This window comes from Nomascus leucogenys, chromosome 6 (genome assembly GCF_006542625.1).
Source record: "Nomascus leucogenys isolate Asia chromosome 6, Asia_NLE_v1, whole genome shotgun sequence".
Lineage (NCBI taxonomy): Eukaryota > Metazoa > Chordata > Mammalia > Primates > Hylobatidae > Nomascus > Nomascus leucogenys.
The window spans coordinates 52,516,287-52,537,882 of NC_044386.1; the positions used below are offsets into that span (position 1 = coordinate 52,516,287).

The window sequence follows — 21,596 nt, forward strand, 5'->3', positions numbered from 1 at the left end:
TTAATAGCAGTTGCCAGAATAGCAAGTATGTAGTTTTTGTGGCTTTTCCCAGAGATTCATATATAGGCATTTGAGAGATACCTATAGAAATATTTTCAATAACCTCCAAAGACATCCATTTATTCAAATATTGACTTCAAACTTGAATTCCAGTGTATTATAAATACTGCAGTAGCCTCTGGTTGTTGAAAGAGTTAATTGTATTTATCACTAGACATAGAAAAGATCCCTATCCTTCATACTTATGGAAAAATTCCCTCATGGAAAACGATAATTAGCAAAATAGAATAATGTTTCCCTGACCTTCCAGTTAAAATTGAAATGTTGATTTTTTTTTTTTTTTTTTTTTTTTTTGAAACAGAGTCTCGCTCTGTCGCCCAGGCTGGAGTGCAGTGGCACAATCTCGGCTCACTGCAAGCTCCGCCTCCTGGGTTCACGCCATTCTCCTGCCTCAGCCTCTCCGAGTAGCTGGGACTACAGGCGCCCGCCACCACGCCCGGCTAATTTTTTTTTGGATTTTTAGTAGAAACGGGGTTTCACCGTGGTCTCGATCTCCTGACCTCGTGATCCGCCTGCCTCGGCCTCCCAAAGTGCTGGGATTACAAGCGTGAGCCACCGCGCCCGGCGTGAAATGTTGATATTTTTAATCAAAAAGACATTAAGGTCCCACAAACCCTAAGGGCTTACACTTTAAAATGTTGTTACTTACAGTGTGTATACTGTGTATACATTTATTTTCCTCTACAAATCTTCTCTTAGGAAAGTTGGATAGGATCTTGGAGTAATACTTGGCACAAAGAACTTTTGGAAGGCATACTAGCTGGCATGTGTGTCTAAGCCCTCGTGAACCATACACTTCAGCCTAGAATGATTTTAAATTTGGGTCTGGGGTGGGCTTTTTTTTTAAAATTTAAGGCAACATTACCAACTTAAATATGATGGCCCATATAAAAAAAAAAGGGGGATGGCAGTTTGCTTTCTTTTTTTTTTTTTTTTCGGTACTCTATTGTGCACTTAAAGGTGGCAGTTTTCAAGAGAGGCTAGATATAAACACCGATGTTTTTGGTGTCATCCTATGGGATGGTAAAATTGATGTGGTTAGCTCAGGCTGACGCTTTGTGAGGGGCAGATGCATTAGCACCCTGTGCTATGGGTTGATCCAGAGTCTTCAAAACGTGGTGGGGTTAAATATGCCAACAAAGGAAGATTGGATAGACATGCAGTTATTTGTCCAATCAGCTGGTAAACATTTTTCTTTTGAGCACCTGCTCCATCCTAAGCACTGAAGATGCAGAAGATACACAAATTAGATGGGTTCTAGTCTTTCCTCAAAGACACGAGGAATTTGCAGTCTCAAGGGGGAAGACAGAAGTAAACAGATTCTTGCAGTATATCATGAAGTGGCACCATTGGGGGAGGGAAGGATTCAGAGGAAGGCTTCCTGAAAAAGATGGTTTCAGAGCAGAATCTTAAAGGACAAATAAGAATCAAATAAAGAAAAGGAGGGGGAGGATATTGCAGTAAGAGATAAGCATCATGTATGGAGGCCCAGCATCAATGACTAAATAATAACTGAGCATCAGTGGGAACTATCTATCGAATACCTGCTATAAGGCAGGCACTATGCTCAGTGTCTCACCAACATTATTTCACTTAGTCCTCACAACAGCATTTTAAGCTAGGCAACCACATTTTACAGATATGAAAATTGAGTCTTAGAGAGGTTAATTAACTCATCCCAGACCACTCAGATAGTAAGAGATACCACAAGGATTTGAACTCAGGTCCATATGAATTTAAAAGCTGACCTCTAGCCAGGCCTGGTAGCTCACACCTGTGATCCCAGTGACTCCGGAGGCTGAGGAGTTCGAGGCTGCAGTAAGCTGTGTTTGCATCAATGCATTTAAGCCTGGGTGACAGGGTGAGATGTCAACTTAAAAAAAAAAAACTGACTTAGCCACTTTCAAGCACTTTTGATTATATTTCACTTTCAGTAAATTTTTATGAGCAGGCACTCCTACATAAATGGTTATTTAATAATGTATAAGTTGTATACACATGTGCTAATATATGAATATGCATATATCATAAAACACACAAATATAGGAAAATTTAAAGTTAGAGTAGATGATAAATAAACATTTTTTACAAAGACTTGCTAATTACAACAGCCGGGTGCTATCATTAGATAATATCTCAAGGTCTAGTATGCATTTAGAGCATTTATTGAAAAAGAAAATAGATGTAAATCTACATTTAATTCCTGATAATTTGAACATTTGAGGGGCCAAAGCTCTGATCTGATTAGATCATTCTTGTTTATAAGCTCATAATGCAGCTAAGGAGGAGCTTATACTAAAAGAATTATCCTTAATCCTTCACTTCTTTGCAGTAATTTTTTAGCCACTTTCCATTTGTAAAAGCAAGTTTAGTTTAAACTAGATAATATAACTTATAAATCCACTTAACTAAGCAGATGGAAACTATCTTATATGTGGCAAAACTTACAAAACAAATGAGGCACCCTGTCAACTCCCCCCTCTGTAGAAATCTCACTCGTGTTTTAGGATACCCCACATACAGAGTATGACATATGACAAGATGACATGTAACAGCTGACAGACAAGGAGTAAAGGAGAAGCAGGTGGTAAGACTGCAGACTTCTGACTGGGCTTCTCCTGCTTGATGTATTCTTCGTTTCCATACTATGAGTTACAAGTATCATAGCATTATGCACCCTGATGTGAAATGCAATATGTGGTTGGTCCTTGGACCACAGTGAAAAGGTTTAATGACTAAAGCAATAGAAGGACTAATGTTGTCTTACATTATGGCAATGGAATGTCACTAGTTCAGGTGCAGCCTCATAATGACCGTGAGAACATATGGCTAGCTATATGGCTAGCACATATTCTGTTTAACTAAATAAAAGAATAGAACATAAATAATAGAATGAATTACTCGCATGATATGGACTTTGGAGGTTGTATTCATCTGTTCTCATGCTGCTAATAAAGACATACCCAAGACTGGGTAATTTATAAAGGAAAGAGGTTTAATGGACTCACATTTCCACATGGCTGGGGAGGCCTCACAATCATGGCAGAAGGCAAAGGAGAAGCAAAGGCACATCTTACACGGCAGCGTGCAAAAGAGCTTGTGCAGGGGAACTCCCACTTATAAAACCATCAGATCTGAGACTCATTCACTGCAAGGAGAACAGTATAGGGAAAACTGCCCCCATGATTCAGTTATCTCCACCTGGCCCTGCCTTTGACACATGGGCATTATTACAATTCAAGGTGAGATTTGGGTTGGGACACAGCCAAACCATTATCAGAGATCAAGTCAAACTGCTGCGAAAGCAGAGATCTATTCTGGTCTGGAAGGTCAGGGGAGGCCTTCCTAAAGAAAGAGATGTTTAAGTTAATATCTGAAGGATGACAGTGATGGAGAAAAGGAGGGAAGAGCATGTTAATTAAAGGAGACAGCCTTTCGATGTGAGATCATACTGAAGGAAGGCCAGTGTGACCCCAGACAGAGGAGAGGAGAGAGGAAGAAGGGTAGCTGGGTAGACAGAGCAAGGCCTATAGCTTGTTAAAGAGCATGGGAAGCAATTGAAGAGGTGTGTGAAACCTCTGAGAAATATGACCGGATTTGCGGTTTTTAAAAGATTATTTGGGCTACAATGTGTAGAATAGAATGGAAGGGGAGAGAACAGATTAATAGAGGAGGAGGAGATAACCTGAGGCTTGAGTTCTTTTCACTGAATAACAGAATTAAACATCAGCAATTGGTGCAAGGCTGAGGTTGGCAAGAGCAAACTTTGAGCATAGAGAGAAGCCAGACTTCCTACTCTTAAGAATTTTATTGCATTCATTCATTCATTTCTTATTTATAAATTAATCTAGTTCACAGGAAATAAGGATTTAAAATTAATCAGTTTTGAAAAGGAGTTTAATTATAGATATTCAAGTTCAATATGACATGTGTGTTTTCCTGATTCCTGGGCAACCCCTCTGAGGAGTGTTGAGTGCGGGTTTGTGCTGTTTGCTGAGACTATCAGCCCTCTTTCTTCCACGGCCGGTCAGTCATCTTTGGATCTTCCTGCTTGTCTTCTGTCCGCTGTTGATGCAATTGGTCAGCCGGGGGCTGGGCCTGAGAAGGGAAAGAAGCCCAGTGAAAGGGTGGCTTTCCCTCAGAGACTGGTGCTTATTTTGATTTTCCAGGTCAAACCTAAAAGTTAAGTGTTCAATCATTGTATAGGGTGGGGCATGGCCTTTAGGTTTCTATCAATTCTAGGCTCAAACATGATTTTATTTACTATTTACAAAGAAAAAACATAATGCATTGATCACTACTAATCACTACAGGTAATGTCCATCCAAGAGGGGTGCAGTCCCAGCGAGATACCTCATTATTGAAGCACACGTGCCGAGTGGATCTCTTCGATGACCCCTGCTACATTAATACACAGGCTCTTCAAAGTACACTTGGCTTTGCTGGAAATCAAAGCTCAGCCCAACCACTGGGGAGCCCATGGCATTGCGGAAGTAAGTAGCTACTCACTGTCTGTATTCATTTCTTAGGGCTGTTTTAACAAATTACCACAAACAGAAATTTATTCTTTCACAGTTCTGGAGGCCAGACGTCCAAAATCAAAGTGTCAGCAGGATTGGTTCCTTCTGGGGCCTCTGGAAGAGAATCCATTTTATGCATCTCTCCTAGCTTCTGGTGGCTGCTGGCAATTCTTGATGTCCCTTGGCTTGTAGACACATCACTCTAATCTCTGCAACTGTCTTCATATTGACTGCCCCTGTGTCTCTATTTCTTGATCTCCCTCTCCTTCCTCTTACAGGACAACAGTCACTGGATTTAGGAGGAGATGAAATGATTGGATGAGGTGAGACTAATCTCATCTCAAGATCCTTAATTTAATTACATCTGTAAAGACCCTTTTGCCAAATTAGGTCATGTTCACAGGTACCAGGGAATTGGGCTTGAATTTATCTTCTCTCTCTTTTTTTTTTTTTTTTTTTTTTGAGGCAGGTTCTCACTCTGTCACCCAGGCTTGTGTACAGTGGCATGATCACAGGTCACTGCAACCTCCGCCTCCTGGGCTCAAGCGATCCTCTCATCTCAGCCTCCTGAGCAGCTGGGACTACAGGCATGCAACAATATGCCCAGCTAATTTTTGTATTTTTTGTAAAGACAGGGTATCATCATGTTTGCCCAGGCTGGTCTCAAACTCCTGGGCCCATGCCATCTGCCTGCCTCGGCCTCTCAAAGCATTTGGGATTACAGGCACCACCATGCCCGGCCTTGAATTTATCTTTTTGAGGGCTACTATTTAACTAATTGTACTATCTCACATTTCAAGAAGGCTATTTTCTTGGTATCATTTTCAGGGATTGAGTTTTCTTTCTTTACCTCCATCCTTCACCATAGTTAATATCGATTAGAGCTTTGTGGAGTTGTTTTAGGTTTCAAGGTTTAGAAATGTTGATTTTGAATAATCCTTTCAAATACTTTAAATTTACTCCCAACTTTTGATTTCTACTATGTACTTTTGCTGAAAGAAGGGCTGTCAAGGCCAGGAGATAATTTTGAATTTGTTTATTTGCATGAGTCACAGTGGCTACTGTTTCTGTTAGGGATAGCATTAATTTTATTCATTTCAAAACCCCTTAATGAGCCATCTATAAAGCACTAAAATAAGTTGGCTCCCTTCTTCACCCATGTACTGTGGGTAAAATACAATAAGACAAACATCTTTCCTGTCAAATTACTATCAGGGGTAAATGCATAAACAGGAACATAAATAAAAATAAAACAAGCCAAAAGCCTATAATCAACTGAAAAATAAAACAAAAAATGCTTTTCATAAAATATTGAAGCTTGTTTTGTTCAGAGATGGGCATGGTGTCAAATTTGGTTTGCTCCAATGATGGAGAGCCAGTCACTGAGAAAATCCTTTTAATAGTCCAGGAGATTTCTCCAGAACTGCCAAAGACAGCTTTCCGGTTAGTGTGGCTACAATGAAAGACCAAATTTAAAAGAATTTGTTGAGCCTGGATCTCAGCAGACCATCTTAACTGTCTAGATTAAGAACCAGGGGTCCTCATTGTCAGCCAGGTGACAAGTGATCCCTCTTTATGCTGACTTTCTAAGATCACACCTGACACCCTATCCAACCAAGCTGGATTCTCTGGAAGCAGATGCTAAGATGAAGCTTGGCAGGCAGGGTCTGTAAGAGGATCAATATCAGGAAGCAATGGAGAGGAAGTAGGACTGGCCGGAGTGGGAGATGGGACTACAACGCAGGCCTGACAAAGCCTCGGCCAACACCAGAAAGCTCATGTGGTCTGTCGGAGTTGTCCTACATTGGGCTCAAATGGCTGAGCCTATATAGCCACATTTATCTCAGTCTTGGGATGTGGGCCACACCAGGAAGGTCAAACCCTGGGCAGCTGAGGCAGAGCCAGAAGGGCCGGTCAGTTGCAGGCTGACTGCTGACACCTGGGGCAATGGTGCTTCCTTGAAGGGAGATCTGGGCAGTGCATTTCTGTGGCTACCACAGAGGACATCTTATGTGACGGGTGATGAGATGTGAAACAAATTCAGATTTTTGCTGTTAAGCTTACTCAATTGTGCAATGGGAAATGTCCTGTGTGGATAGGTAATGTTTGTTACAACTTTTTGGAAAAAACCCCTTCTGGACCTTAGATTTTATAAGAGTATATTCTTGATACCTTTCATTTCACGGACTTTTCAGAGCCACACATATTATCAGAGAACTTATTTAGTGGGTGCCCCAAATTAGGTGATCTGGAATATTCTTTGATTCACAACTCCAGTTCCTTTATAATTTAGTCTTCAAAGTTAAAATTATTCATAATCCAAGCAAAGGAACTTTGCCTTTTGTCATAGGCAATTCAATAATATGAAATGGCAAAATTAACACATAACAAAATTTCTATCATTCATTAAAAGTAAATAAATTCTGCCTTGTCCAAAATTGTAATGTCAAAATGTATTTTCTCTGACTCTAGCCTTTTTTCCCCCACCTTTCTCCCTTTCCCTGCTTTGGTGGCAACATATTTAATAATTTAGGCCTTTGGTACGATCTCTCTATTTCCTATTAGGATTTAATGTACCATGGCGCTCTTGGGCTCCTTGCTGCCCTCTTGAGGTTAAATTCAACATTGCTCCCTCCAAAACAAATCCAACTCCAAAACCTTAAATTATGTTGATTTAAGAACATTTAATAAAGAGATGGGGTGAGGCTTCGTGGCTTAGCTGGTTAAAGCACCTGTCTAGTAATGAAGAGATGGAGTGGGGATAGCTTTATACATACTTTTTAATAAAATGTCTTAACTGCACCTTTAACCTTCCCCCATAATGGATCCTTCTATTTTCTTCCTTCCTCCCTCAAAAATCTTCTTTAGCTTCTTTAGGCATACTTAGCCTCCCTTAGCCAGAAAAAAAAAGCTTCTGATAATTCAGTATAACCAAACCAAACAAAAACAAATCCAGAGTTACTAACCTAATATCTCTCAGGCGTGCTCGTAGGGCTCCTCAGTTCATCCTGTCACACTACCAACAGAAAGAAAGGTTTTGACACAATCTTTATTCTCACCAAACATGGCAGAAAGATTCCATGAGTTCTGGTACTAATTTTTGTTTTGATTTATTGTTAGTTTCTGTCTCAGTTGCCGTAACAAATACCGCCCCCACCACCCTGCCAAATGCTGTAGTGTAAAAAGGGCTGACATTTATTTCTTTTACCTAAAATCTCAAAGATTAGTGCCATGGGATTGGTAGGGTAGCTTTGTCATTCTCAACATCTGGTTTCCATCTCTGGTCCAGAGTGGCTGCTTGGGCCCTCATCATCACATTTGCACTCAGCTAGTGGGAAAGGAGAAAAGCAAGAGGAGCACATATATATTTCCTTAAAGGACATGACCCAGAAGTGGCAGACATCATTCCTTTTCACCTGCCATTGGCGGACCATAGACATGTGGCCACAGTTAGCTGCAAGGAAGGCTAGAAAAATTACTCTAGCTGGGTGCCCAGCTAAACTTAGGAGTTCTGTAATGTAATGAAAGGGAGGATAGATATTGGTAGACGACTAACTGTCTCTGCCACAAATATTCGTGAACTTTTCTTTTCACATAGAACATATTTGCCCTCTTCCCAAGGAAGACATTGCAAGTACTTATACCATTACAGCATCTAAGATTAGATGAAGATCCTTATTATCTGCCAAGTTGTCTGCCACCCTCCATACCCCAAATTAGTGGGGGAAAAGGAATAAGGTAATTGCAGTAGAAACTCACATTCACAAAAGGGAGGAATGCAACAGTGTGGGACAGCAGTCACTGATCTACAACGATGACCAAATCTGGCCAGGCTAGAGTTGTGAAGACTACATGAGCTGGAAGTGGAGAAAGCGATTTGCCTGGATCCTGGTTCAGCTTTAGGAAAGGACTTTTGGTGTCCACTGTCATCTGTGGATCCAGATGATACCATGTGGGTTGTTCCTACCATTGTTCTTCATGTGCATACTTAAAGTAGATATTGGAGAAAGTGCCTTTCTTGGGGGCTTCGCCACTTTTACAGCCTATTTCCCACTGTAGTCGTGAGAGATTAGAGTTTGCTTCAGGGGCCAAAAGCCATAGACTAGAAGGGATTGTGATTTCTTTGGCAATGTAGTTTCCTTGAAAACTTGGCAGGATGCCATTTTATTAGCTTAGAGGCAGTTCCGTATGAAGTTTTCCACAATATTCCTTTATTGTCTTTTTATTGCCTAAAACATCCATAGTGATATCCCTTCTGTCTTTCCTGTTATTGGTAATTTTCTCCTTTTTACTTGATCAGTCCTCTTTTAGGTTTATTAATTTTATTTATCTTTCCAATGTGCCCAGGTTTTGGTTTAATTTTCTCTGTTGTTTTTTGTTTTCGATGTCATTGATTTCCATTTTATTTTTATTATGTTTTCCTTCTACTTGCTTTGGATTAAATTTTCTCTTTTTTATCCAACATCTATTATATTTTTAAAATATTGGCTTCATAGTTTTATTTTCATAATAAAATATTTACTCCCCCTGACCTTTATAGATTATGTGAGGTTGGGGATCTAACTTAATTTTATCCATGTTTGTCAATTTTCCAAACACTATTGATTGAGTAGTCTCCTCTTTTCCCTGATGCTACTTTCTATTATATCAAGCTCTTAGTATATATGTGAATTTGTTTCTGGGATCTTTATTACGTTTTTTCTATTGGACCACTTGCCTTTTCTCAACCAGCATCTTAATTACTATATACTAATTGCTATGCCTTTGTAACATGTCTGACAGACATTTAATTCTTCCTTTACATTACAAATAATTTTTCTCTGGGTACTATCTGAACCTCTCTCTCATTTATGCTTAACATTTCATGTTAACATCTTTTTCTACCAAATTTTCGGATACTTTGTGTAAATGAACAATGCAAATACATTTTTATTTTAGAGTTTTCATACACCCAGTAATCCATACTAATAAACAGTATACAGTTAATTATCATTATTCACAGATTGCATATTTGAGAATTAGCTTACTTGCTAAAATTTAGTTGTAACTCCAAAATCAATGCTCATGGTCCTTTTGTGTCATTTGTGGCCATGCACAGAGCAACAAAAATTTTCAGTCACCCAATGTGCACATTCTCAGCTGATGTTAAACAAGACAATGCTCCGCTTTCTTGTTTCAGCTCTCAGTTATGATAATCCCCTTGTATACCTCCTTATTTTACTCTTCTCTTTTAGAAATTTGTCTGTATAAACATACAATCCTCACTATTTTAAATTGCTCTATAGTATTCTATTGTATGAGTGCATCATGATTTATGTAATCAGTCCCTTATTGATGGACATATCAATTTTTCCAGTGCTTTGCTAAAATAATAATACTATAAAAATTGTATTACACGTGCTTTTTAAAAATGGGATTCATCATTGTGCCATCTTTACAGTTCATATTGGTTTCTTTAAATGTCTCATCCTTTCTTTCTCATTGAGATTACTTTCAATTATTTAATCCAGATTTTGCATGTTAGATTTTTTTCTCTTCCTTAAACTGTATTTTCCCTTTTAGAGGTTTTGCCCATTAGATCCATTTGGGTGTGGATAGCCATATCTATACTGTGCTTTCTTGAAGGTCTGATTGTGAACAATATGTCTTTAAGTGCCAGTAGGAACTCCAAGATGATATAATTACTTTCTTCCATAAGTCCTATCACTTTTTTATGGTTTCAATTAAATCTAGATTGGCCTTCCTTATTACTTCCTTAACCTTCACCACTTCTTCTCAGAAAATATGGTTATATCAATCCAACAATTTATTAAATATTACACATAAATTATATATAAATAACCATATTTAGATTATAATTATTATTGTCAAAGTCAACTTATGCATTAGAAAAGGAGCAAGATAATGGATAATGTACCACAGTGTTAAGAGCGATTTTATTTAGTGATGAGACCATAGGTGATTAATTTTATTTGTTTTTCTCTTTCCTAGATTTTAAAAAGCTAGTATGTGTAACTTTTAAAATTAAACAAAATAAATTGTCATCTATTCTGGCAGAATCAGATTTTCAGCAAATGTTTGGATGATTGAAATCTCCCAGCGGAGTATCTTGTCCTTGTGCTAATTTGGGAAACTGTTAGGGAAACATTGTCCATTTCCTCTGGTTGGCCCATGATCCGTTGCCTCTTTTCAAGATGATATAATGTCTGTTTTTCTATTGTTTTGTCTTTGTCCAAAAGCTCTTCACCATAATCTCAGAATAGACCAAAAGCCATCATGCATTAAGATGTGTATACCCACACACACTGCCTGCATGCATTCCTCCTACACTCACACACTTTTTCACACACACAGACACACACATAGCCACTCATTAGAAGTTATCCATTGTGCCTGAAAGCAGGCAGCACTAAGGCCAATTACAAGTATTATTCATCAAATTGCCATACATTTTGTCAGGCTATTTCTGGCAACAATAGAAAAGATTTGATTGTAGAAGAGAGTGTTTCCAGCCATTAGATTTAGATTAATGATATTTTTTAAAAGATCTGTTTGTGAATACTGCATTATAACTGTGTGCAGAAAGAAGCCCTCAAGTAGAGACAAAACTATAACGTATTAATAGTAGAACTGAATTACGACTACAGGACACTGGTTGCCTACACCAGTGACTTCATGGGATGATCATGTGTAAATTGTAGTCATACAAACTCATAGTCAAGAGAATTTCTCATTTGCAAGACCCTTACCTAAGGACACATAAACACATAAACACTTCTTTGTGTTTATAAAGATAAAGACTGGTTTCTATTTAAAACACCCTTTGTGTTTAAAAAAAAAAAAAAAAAACAAAGTCTGGTTTCTGTGGTTATTTTCCTGGTAAATTTGCCTTATTAAACATACAAGTTTCAGACATAAGAACCTGATTTCAGACATAAGAATTTTACGTTATTACTTCTGGAGATGCTGAAGGCTACCCCAAGTAAGATTAGCCTTGCTACCTGCTAGGGACCTTTGTGGGTACTACTGAAGCAGAGTGGCTAGATTCTACTAAAAGAAAGATTTTCACATTCAAGGCAAGGGCTTTAGAGTTTAGTAATTAAGAATCTAGGCTTTGGAGTCAGATGATCTTGTTTCGAATTTCAGATCTACAACTATTAGCAGTGTAAATTTAAGTCCCTTAACCTTCCTTTTTGTTTGTTTGAGGCAGGGTCTCACTGCCGCCCAGGCTGGAGTGCAGTGGCGTGATCTTGGCTCATTGCAACCTCTGCCTCCCTGGTTTAAGCGATTCTTTTGTCTCAGCCCCCCAAGTAGCTGGGACTGCAGGCACGTGCCACTATGCCTGGCTTTTTTTTTTTTTTTTTGTAGAGACAGGGTTTCACCATGTTTCCCAGGCTGGTCTCGAACTCCTGAGCTCAGGTAATCCACCTGCCTTGGCCTCCGAAAGTGCTGGGATAACAGGCATGAGCCATCCTGTCCGGTCACCCTTCCTAAAGATTCATTTCCTAGCCTGTCTAATTTTGAGAGTTAAACAACATAATGTATATAAAGCATTTAGCAGTTTCTATCACACTTGATAAATGAGAACTATGCAGTAACTATTATCACTATTATGAGTGTGGATAGTACTATAAACTGCTAACTGGAGGTCCCTTCCCATCCCCAGTGCTCCCAACTCTGGACAATACTTATTCAGCAGCGCCTTGGGGAGCTGCCTTGGCCTGTTCCTCCCTGATGATTTGTCTTCTTTTACCTCATCAACTCTTTTTGTCCAGGCAGGTGAATGACACAAACAACAAAGTAGTCCTTTAGTTGGAATGCTGTGAGGTTTAGCAAAGTTTTGAAGTTTTGGGTCAGAAGAATGACTAGACACACATTAATAATTTGGTTTTAAAAAGGGGGGACAAGAGCTAAATGCTAAAAAGTGAGGATGGCCCAAAGTTATTATAGCTATTTTCAAAGTGTTTGGAAACATTGTAGAAATTATTTGTAATCTAGGTACAGCATAAGCCTTTTTCTCTTTAACATGCAACCCCCAGGACATAAAGAGCCTCTCTCTGCAGTTATAAAAGCTGTTCTCATGGGTCTGTTCCATTTCCCATCTGAAAGAAAAACTCCTGCACCTGGGCAAGGCTTCCCTGGTAATAGAAGCCAAAAGCAATGTTTGGATCTACCATTAAATTAAAGCCTGTTGGGAGTTCTGAAAACAAAAACCTCATTTGTTCCCCCAGCAGTATTATTTAAACAATGCCTGGCACACAGTAGGACCTCAGGTTATATTTGCTGAGTGAATACATGAATGAATGGATGGATGAAGAGGTAACTCGATGATGTCTCTCTTTGTGTTCTGACTTCAGAGGCACCAGAAACTGTTCAGCCGGGTGCCACAGCCCAGCCTGCCAGCTCACATTCTTTGCCACACATTAAGCAGCAGCTGTGGAGTGAAGAATGCTATCATGGCAAGCTGAGCCGGAAGGCGGCAGAGAGCCTCTTGGTAAAGGATGGGGACTTTTTGGTTCGAGAGAGTGCAACATCCCCTGGCCAATATGTGCTGAGTGGACTACAGGGAGGCCAAGCAAAACATCTTCTCCTGGTGGATCCTGAAGGCAAGGTATCATTGACTTCTCATTAGAGGTTTCACAGGATGTTGTTCTAATAAGCATACCCTGAATGATTTCCAAAACCTGGTATTGAATAGTGCTCAAGGCTAAGTGTTTGCTTTTTCTGGGACCTTCCAGCTGGAGCAGGACATGCTAACTAGAGGCTAGTGGAGGGGTTAGAGTAGGAGGCCACCCTGGAGTATCAAGCAGAGGACAGCCTCTTTCTGCCCTTTTCAATTCAATTCAATGAATTAAATGAATACCTGCTATATAGAAGTAAAGGAATTTGCAGCTGATTGTTGTTCAGTATCACATACATAGTCCTTGCTCTCAGAGTGCTGATAATTTCATAAAACAGGTGCTTAAATAATTATAATATAAAGCTGAATGAGATAAGAATGGTTCAACCAAAGCATTATGATGTTTCTCAGAACAAAGAGGTCATTCTGGTTGAGGCAAACTGAGAAGGCTTCTTATAGGGTCCATCGTGTAAAGCAAACCTTGAAAGAAGGCAAGATTTCAAAAGGGGGACATTTGGAGTATAGAGAAGGAACCATAGGTGCAGACAGAGTAATAGAATGGTATTAAGCCAATAGAAGATGAATGACAGTAGCAAAGGATGCCTGTAGACAGAAAATTATCCTGGGAAAGGTAAGTTGGAGCCATCAATATGGGGCAGAAATGCCTAATTTGCCAGGCAGTGGGGAGGCATTGGCAGTTTTGAGACAAATGATGCAATCAAAGCCCATGTGAGTGGTGACATCAGCAAGATGGCAGAATAGGAAGTCCCAGCCCTTGTTCCCCCAACAGAAACACAGAATTAACAACCCTATATTGACCAAAATACCTTTATGAGAACCACAGAATTCACTTCAAAAGTTGCAGTACCTCAGATGAGCATAGAGCTGAAAACAGTCATGTTGAAACAGGTAAAAAGAACAATTTCACTTTATCTGCATCAACTCCTTCCCCAAATCAGCATAGCTCAGTGGCAGGAAGGAATTCCATGTCTCATGACCTGTCCCTTGTAGGAATGGGGGAAAGAGAAGAGTAGAGCTTGCATGCCATGTTCTGGCTTTTCAGTAGGTTGCCTGAGGGACTGGTTTCTGTCTCACTTCACATGGAGTGTCATGGTACTGCCATATTTTGGATGCCAGGAGCCACTGAGAACAAAGAAGAGCACAGGGTAGCTTGCTGCAGCTGGCATTCCTCAGTACAAATAGGAGAAAGTACACAACTTGAAGGTTCTCCTTCAGAAGGGAGGGAGGGGAATGAAGTGTGTCCAGAATTCCAGCTTTTTGGAGGGATGCCTGATGAACCAGTTATCTGTCTTGCCACTTGGGGCACTGAAAGGAAGCTGGCATACCTTGGATGCCTGTGACCACAGAGAACAAGGGAGAGTGGGGTGGCTTGCTGCTATAGAACCAGAGAACTTGCAGTGCCACAGACATCAGAAGGAGCAAGAGATTACAAGTTCCTAAAAAACTGGCAAACCTCTGTAATTGAAAAATTGAACACACAGGCCCAGAAAAGTCACATCCCCCCACAGAAGGTTTTGGAGACCCCCAGAATCTCTATTTGGGCTGGTTGGTGTGATTCTTCCCTTGTGTGAAGCCAGTTTGTAAGGAAAGGGAGAGGTGGCTGTTTTTCAAATGCATAGATCCCAACACAAAGTTACGAAACTCAAAAAGAATCAGGGAAACATGGCCCAAACAAACAAATGAAATAAATCTCTAGAAACAGATCCTAAAGAAACAGACGCATATGAATTAACTGACAAAGAATTCAAAATAAGTATAATAAAGATGCTCTATGAGCTCAATAATACTATCCATGAACAAAGTCAGAATATCAACAGAGAGAAAGAAAATATTAAAAAGAGGCAGACAGAAATTTTGGACCTGAAGAATACAATAGCTGAACTGAAAAACTCACTAGAGGGGTTCAACAGCAGACTTGATTAAGCAGAAGCAAAAAACCAGCAAACTCAAAGAGAGGTCATTTGAAATTCTTCAGAAAAAGGAACAACAACAACAAAAATAATAATTTTAAAAAGTGAAGAAAGCCTAAGGGATTGTGATACACCATCAAGCAGACCAGTTTATGCATTACTGGAGTTCAAAATGGAGAAGAGAGTGAAGGAGAAGAAGGAGAGGGAAAGGGGGCAAAAGCTTATTTAAAGAAATAATGTCTGAATCTTCCCAAGTAAGGGACGAAAATGAACATCAGATTCAAGAAGACCGATGGACTCCAACTATGAGGAACGCTAAGACATTCATATCATGATACATTATAATCAAATTGTCAAAAACAGAGAATTTTGAAAGCAGCAAGAGAAGAGACTCATTATGTACCAGAGAGCCTCCATAAGACTATCAGCACATTTATTATAACCCCAGCAAGACTATCAGTGGGTTCAATATATTCAAAATGCTAAAAGAAAAAAGACTGCTAACAGAGACTACTCTATCTGGCAAAACCATCCCTTCTTTTTTTTTTTTCTTTGAGACAAAGTTTCACTCTTGTCACCCAGGCTGGAGTGCAATGGCGCCATCTCGGTTCACTGCAACCTCTGCCTCCCAGGTTCAAGTGATTCTCCTGCCTCAGCCTCCCAAGTAGCTAGGATTACAGGTGCCCGCCACCACACCTGGCTAATTTTTTGTATTTCGAGTAGAGATGGGGTTTTGCCATGTTGGCCAGGCTGGTCTTGCACTCCAGACCTCAGGTTATCCACCTGCCTTGGCCTCCCAAAGTGCTGGGATTATAGGTGTGAGCCACCGTGCCTGGCCAAAACCATCCTTTAAAAATGAAAGAGAAATATAGACTTTCTGAGATAAACAAAAGATGAGGAGTTTGTTACCACTAGATCTGCCTTTCAAGAAATGCTAAAGTCCTTCAAGTTGAAACAAAAGGGATACCAAACAGTAACATGAAAGCATATGAAAGTACAAAGCTTGCTGGTAAAGGTAAATATATAGAAAAACACAGAATACTATAATATTATAATGGCAGTGTGTAAATAACTTTTAATTCTGGTTATAACTTTATAAATTAAAATAACTTTTAATTCTGGTTAAAAGACAAAAATATGAAAAATAAGTCATATATCACTTAACAATGGGGAAATGTTATGAGAAATGCATTGCTAGATGATTTTTTCATTGTGCAAACATTTTTGAATATATGTACACAAACCTAGATAGTATAGCCTACTACACACTTAGGCTATATGGTATAGCCTATTGCTTGTAGGTTGCAAACCTATACAGCACGTTAGTGTACTGAATACTGTAGACAATTGTAACACAATGGTAAATATTTGTTTATGTAAACATAGAAAAGATGCAGTGAAATAGGATGTAAAAGATTTGAAATGGTACACCTATGTAGAACATTTACTGTGAATGAAGCTTGCAGGACTGGAAATTGCTCCAGATGAGCCAGCGAGTGAGTGGTGGGCGAATGTAAAGACCTAGGACATTACTGCACACTACTGCACACTTTATAAACACTATGCGCTTAGACCACACTAAGTTTATTTTTTAAAATTTTCTTTCTTCAATAATAAATTAACTTGAGTTTACCATAATTTTTTTACTTTGTAAACATTTAAATTATTTTAATCTTTTGACTTTTTTGTAATAACACTTAGCTTAAAATACAGGTTATAGAGCTGTACAAAAATATCTTCTTTCTTTATATCCTTATTCTATATGGTTTTTCCCATTTTAAAATGTTTTATTTATATTTTTTACTTTTAAACTTTTTTGTTGTTGTTAAAAATAGAGACAGAAACACAGACATTAGGCTAGCACTAGACAGGGGCAGGATCATCAATATCACTGTCTTCTATCTCCACATATTGTTCCACAGTCTTTAAGGGGCAGTAACTTGCATGGAGTTGTCATCTCCTATGATAACAATGCCTTATTCTAGAACATCTCCTAAAGGACCTGCTTGAGTCTCTTGAGAAAGTGTCACTATTTTCAGAAATATGACCTTGGCAGTTTGCTTGCTTTGTTTCTTTTTTCATCATAGATTTGCTCGTACGCAGATAATGCAACATGAGCATTCTTTTCTATTAATGAAAACCTTTTGGTGTTGGGGGTCCATGTTTTTAGTCTTTTCAAGGAGCTTGTTAAGGTCTGAAAAAGCTTCTGCTAAACTCCTTTTGTTAATTTTTGAGGGGGTTCTTCTTCTTTTTCTTTGCCTGCACTTTCCTTTCCTTTTGTCTCCTCTTCAGCTATGCCTTCCTGTTTCAGTTCCAACAATTCATTAGTCAATTCTTCAGGACAATTGCATTAGGCAACAGGAATTTTTCAGCTTCATTATAATCTTATGGGATCACCATTGTATATGCAGTCTGTTGTTAACCAAAATGTTATTATGCTGCAATAACTATATAACTATAAAATATGTTAATGAATACACAAAATTTAAAAATGTAATTGGTGACATCAATAACATAAAATTGTGTGTGGAGAAATAACAGTGTAGAGTATTTGTATGTGATTGAAGTTAAGTTGTTATCAGTTTAAAACAGATTGTTATAGCTATGTTTTATGTGAGCCCCACGGTAACCACAAAGAAAATACTTCTAGAAGATACACAAAACAAAATGATAAAGGAATTAAAGCCTATTCACTATGAAAAATCAATGAAACACAAAGGAAGACAGCAAAAAAGGAAAAACAGGACCAAAAAAAGCTTTAAGACAGAAAATGATGGTAATAGTTCTTCTCTAGTATTAACTACTTTAAATGTAAATATATTAAATTCTGTAATCAAAAAGCAGAGTGGCTGAATTGATTAAAAAAAACAAGATCCAACTACATGCTATCTATAAGAAACTCACTTTATTTTATTTTATTTATGTATTTTTTAAGACGGAGTCTTGCTCTATTGCCCAGGCTGGAGTGCAGTGGCACAACTTCAGCTCACTACAACCTCCGCCTCCTGGGTTCAAGTGATTCTCCTGCCTCAGCCTCCCAAGTAGCTGGGACAACAGGGGTGTGCCACCATGCCCAGCTAATTTATATATTTTTAGTGGAGATGAGGTTTCACCATGTCCGCCAGTCTGGTCTCAAACTCCTGACCTCAGGTGATCCACCTGCCTTGGCCTCCCAAAGTGTTGGGATTATAGGCGTGAGCCACCACGCCTGGCAAGGACTCACTTTAGATTTAAGGACACACATAGGTTGAAAGTGAAAGTTTAGAAAAAGATATTCCATGAAAATGATAACCAAAAGAGGGCAGGAGTGGCCACACTTATATCAGACAAAATAAACTTTAAGTCAAAATGTCAAAAGAGACAAAGAAGGACATGATATAATGATAAAAGGATCAATTCTTCAGGAAGATATAATAATTATAAATATATATGCACATCAGGGTACCCAAATATATGAAGCAAACATTGACAGAACTAAAGGGGGAAATAGACAGCAAAACAATAACAGTAGGGGGTTTTAATGCCCCACTTTCAATAATGGATAGAACACCAGACAGATCAATGAGGAAAAAAAGAACTTGAACAACACTATGAACCAAGTGGATCTAACATACATATACAGAACATTCCATCCAACAGCAACAGAATACATATTCTTCTCAAGTGCACACAAAACACTCTCCAGAATAGATTATGTTAGATAACAAAACAAGTCTTGACAAATTTAAGAGGCTGACATCATACCAAGTATCAGTGGAATGAAACTAGAGGCAGAAGGAAAACGGTATTTCCACAGGCAACAAAAGGGACACTAGAGAAGTGGAATTACATTAAACTAAAAAGCTTCTGCACAGCAAAGAAAACAATCAGCGTAGTGAAAAGGCAACCTACAGAATGAGAGAAACTATTTGCAAACAACGTATCTGATAAGGAGTTAATATCCAAAATATGTAAGGAACATCTACAACTCGATAGCAAAAAAATAAAAGCAACCAATGAAAACATAGGCAAAGGACTTGAATGAATAGAGATTTCTCTAAAAAGACCAAAAAATGACCAACGGGTATATGAAAACATGCTCAACATTGTTAATCATCAGGAAAATGCAAATCAAAACCACAGTGAGATAATACCTCACACTTGTTAAGATGGCCATTATTTTTTTAAAAAGAGGAAGAAAATAACAGATGTTTGCAAGGATATGAAGAATTGGGGCCCTCGTGCACTACTGGTGGGTGTGTAAAATTGTACAGCCTCTATGGAACACAGTTTGGAGGTTTCTCAAAAGATTAAAACTACCATATGATCTAGCAACCTCACTTCTGGGTAATTATCCAAGAGAACTGAAAGCAGGATCTTGAAAAGATATTTGCACTCCCATGTTTATTGCAGCATTATTCACAATAGTCAAGAGGTGAAAACAAAGATCCACTAAACGATAAATGGATAAAGAAAATATGATATATCCATATAGTGGAACACCATAGAACAACCATAGAAAAGAGGGAAATCCTGTCCTATGCTACAGTGTTCTCAAGGAAATGGGTAGTTGCTGTTTGATGGGTATAAAGTTTCAGTCATGCAAGATGAAAAAGTTCCAGAGATCTGCTATATAACATTGTACTTGACAGTTAACAATACTGTACTGTACACTTAAAAATCTGTTAAGTGTATAGTACAGTATTAACTGTTACATAACAGATACATATATATATATATACACACACACACATACATATATAACAGATCTCATGTTATATGTTTCTTACCACAGTGAAAAATCTTGTGTGGGTGAGGTTACAAACACATGTGTCTGCAGGGCTAGGCCAGTACTGTAAGTGAATAAAGCTGGGCAGGGGATAGAGTGAGCATAAGGTACAGTGGGCTGTGTTAAAAAAGGCACATACCCTGTGTAAGGGGGCAGTCACTACTCAGCTCCAACCAAATGCTGTCATGCAGAGCAGAGACCCAGTGGGACCAGATTTTATTTTTTTAAATAAGTCATAAAACCAGAGTTTTATAGGAACTCTCCCTATTTTTAATTCAAAATAGTTGAAACTCTCTGTGCGTAACCTCCCCTCCCTATCCTAGCCCCTAGCAAACTAAAGCATACAGGGCATTCGGCCAGAGTGGCCTGTTTACAATCTCTGTACTTAAAAGATTAATTTCACACTTGTATACAGGATTGATTAAAGAGAAGGGGAAAGACCAGAGACAGAGAGAGTAATTAGAGGCTTCTAGGTAAAAAGCAGTGAAAGCCTGAGGCAGAATGAAGGCAGAAGAAATACAAAGAAGAAGGCAGAGTGACTTGGCATTAAGAATATAGAATGGCAGGATTGGTCAGCTGATTTGGTGTGGGATGGGAATGAGATGGAGGAGATGAAAACCTGTTTGAGGTTTGGAGCCATTTGAGAGCAAATTGGTGCCATTGTGTCCTTTTCTGTAAATCCTTGAATGTGTATTTCCTAAGAACAGAGATACTCTCTTCCATAGCCATAGTACAAAGATCAAAATCAGGAAACTTAACATTTGTACAGTACTATCTAAGTCATAGTCCATATTCAAATTGTGTTAATTATTCCAGTAATTATGCATGATTTTAATATGGCAAAAACCAACATCTAGACAGAACTCCAAGAATCCTTTGTAGGAGAGCTGGCAGAAATACATAACGAGGTGCTGCCTTGTTGCATGCCTTCCCCTTTCCTGGATGGTTCCTAGCCACCCTCCAAACAGGAGCACGTGTATAACCAGGCCACCAAGCTGGTGGAGCCACAATGGATAGTAATGTACAGCTTCTGTCTATGCATAAGGTACTAGGAAGGGAATTCCATAGAAGGCATGCCATAAGAAAATTGAATTTCTTTGGCATGCAGACAGTAAGTTCCATGCAACAAATATCTGTGAATCAGCTACTATGAAGTCTGTGGGAAGGAGACATGAATGCCAATTAGAAAGGTCTGAGGAGGCTTCTTGGAGAATACAGGAATGCTGAGCCTCCAAAGAGAGGTAGGAGGTAGGACTTCTCCAGAAAGGCCTGCTTCTGACAGAGACAAGGTGATACGGAAGCACTCTGATTAACAGAAGACAATTACAATCCTGGGATTCATGCTTGTATACAAACCAGTTAAATAGTTATAGAGATAGTGACATAGAATATACCAAACAATAATACTGCAAAGAGGCTGATTGCAAATTTGGATTGGGTGACAAGTGCCTACCATTTTCCTAACTTATGGGAATGGTTGCTTTAAAATGGTAATGAGGAATGAGAAAATTGTTGACTAGGGACTACAGAGTTTAAAAGCACCTTTTCTCCTAGCCCTTTGGGAAGCCAAGGTGGGCAGTGGCGCTCAGGAGTTCGAGACTAGCCTGGGCAACACAGTGAAACGCCATCTCTACTAAAATAAAAAAAATTAGCCAGGCATGGTGGCACGTGCCTGTAGTCCCAGTTACTCGGGCTGA

The 21,596-nt window shown here is 38.9% G+C and overlaps 1 protein-coding gene across 1 annotated transcript in view; it reads left to right on the forward strand.

Moving 5' to 3' along the window:
• Positions 1-21,596, forward strand: part of SHC4 (SHC adaptor protein 4) — a 139,513-nt gene that overhangs the window by 115,313 nt on the left and 2,604 nt on the right. The window contains exons 10-11 of the mRNA XM_030814122.1: positions 4,374-4,553; positions 12,938-13,191. Of these exons, the coding sequence (XP_030669982.1) occupies positions 4,374-4,553; positions 12,938-13,191 (434 nt within the window). The remainder of the gene's footprint in view (positions 1-4,373; positions 4,554-12,937; positions 13,192-21,596) is intronic.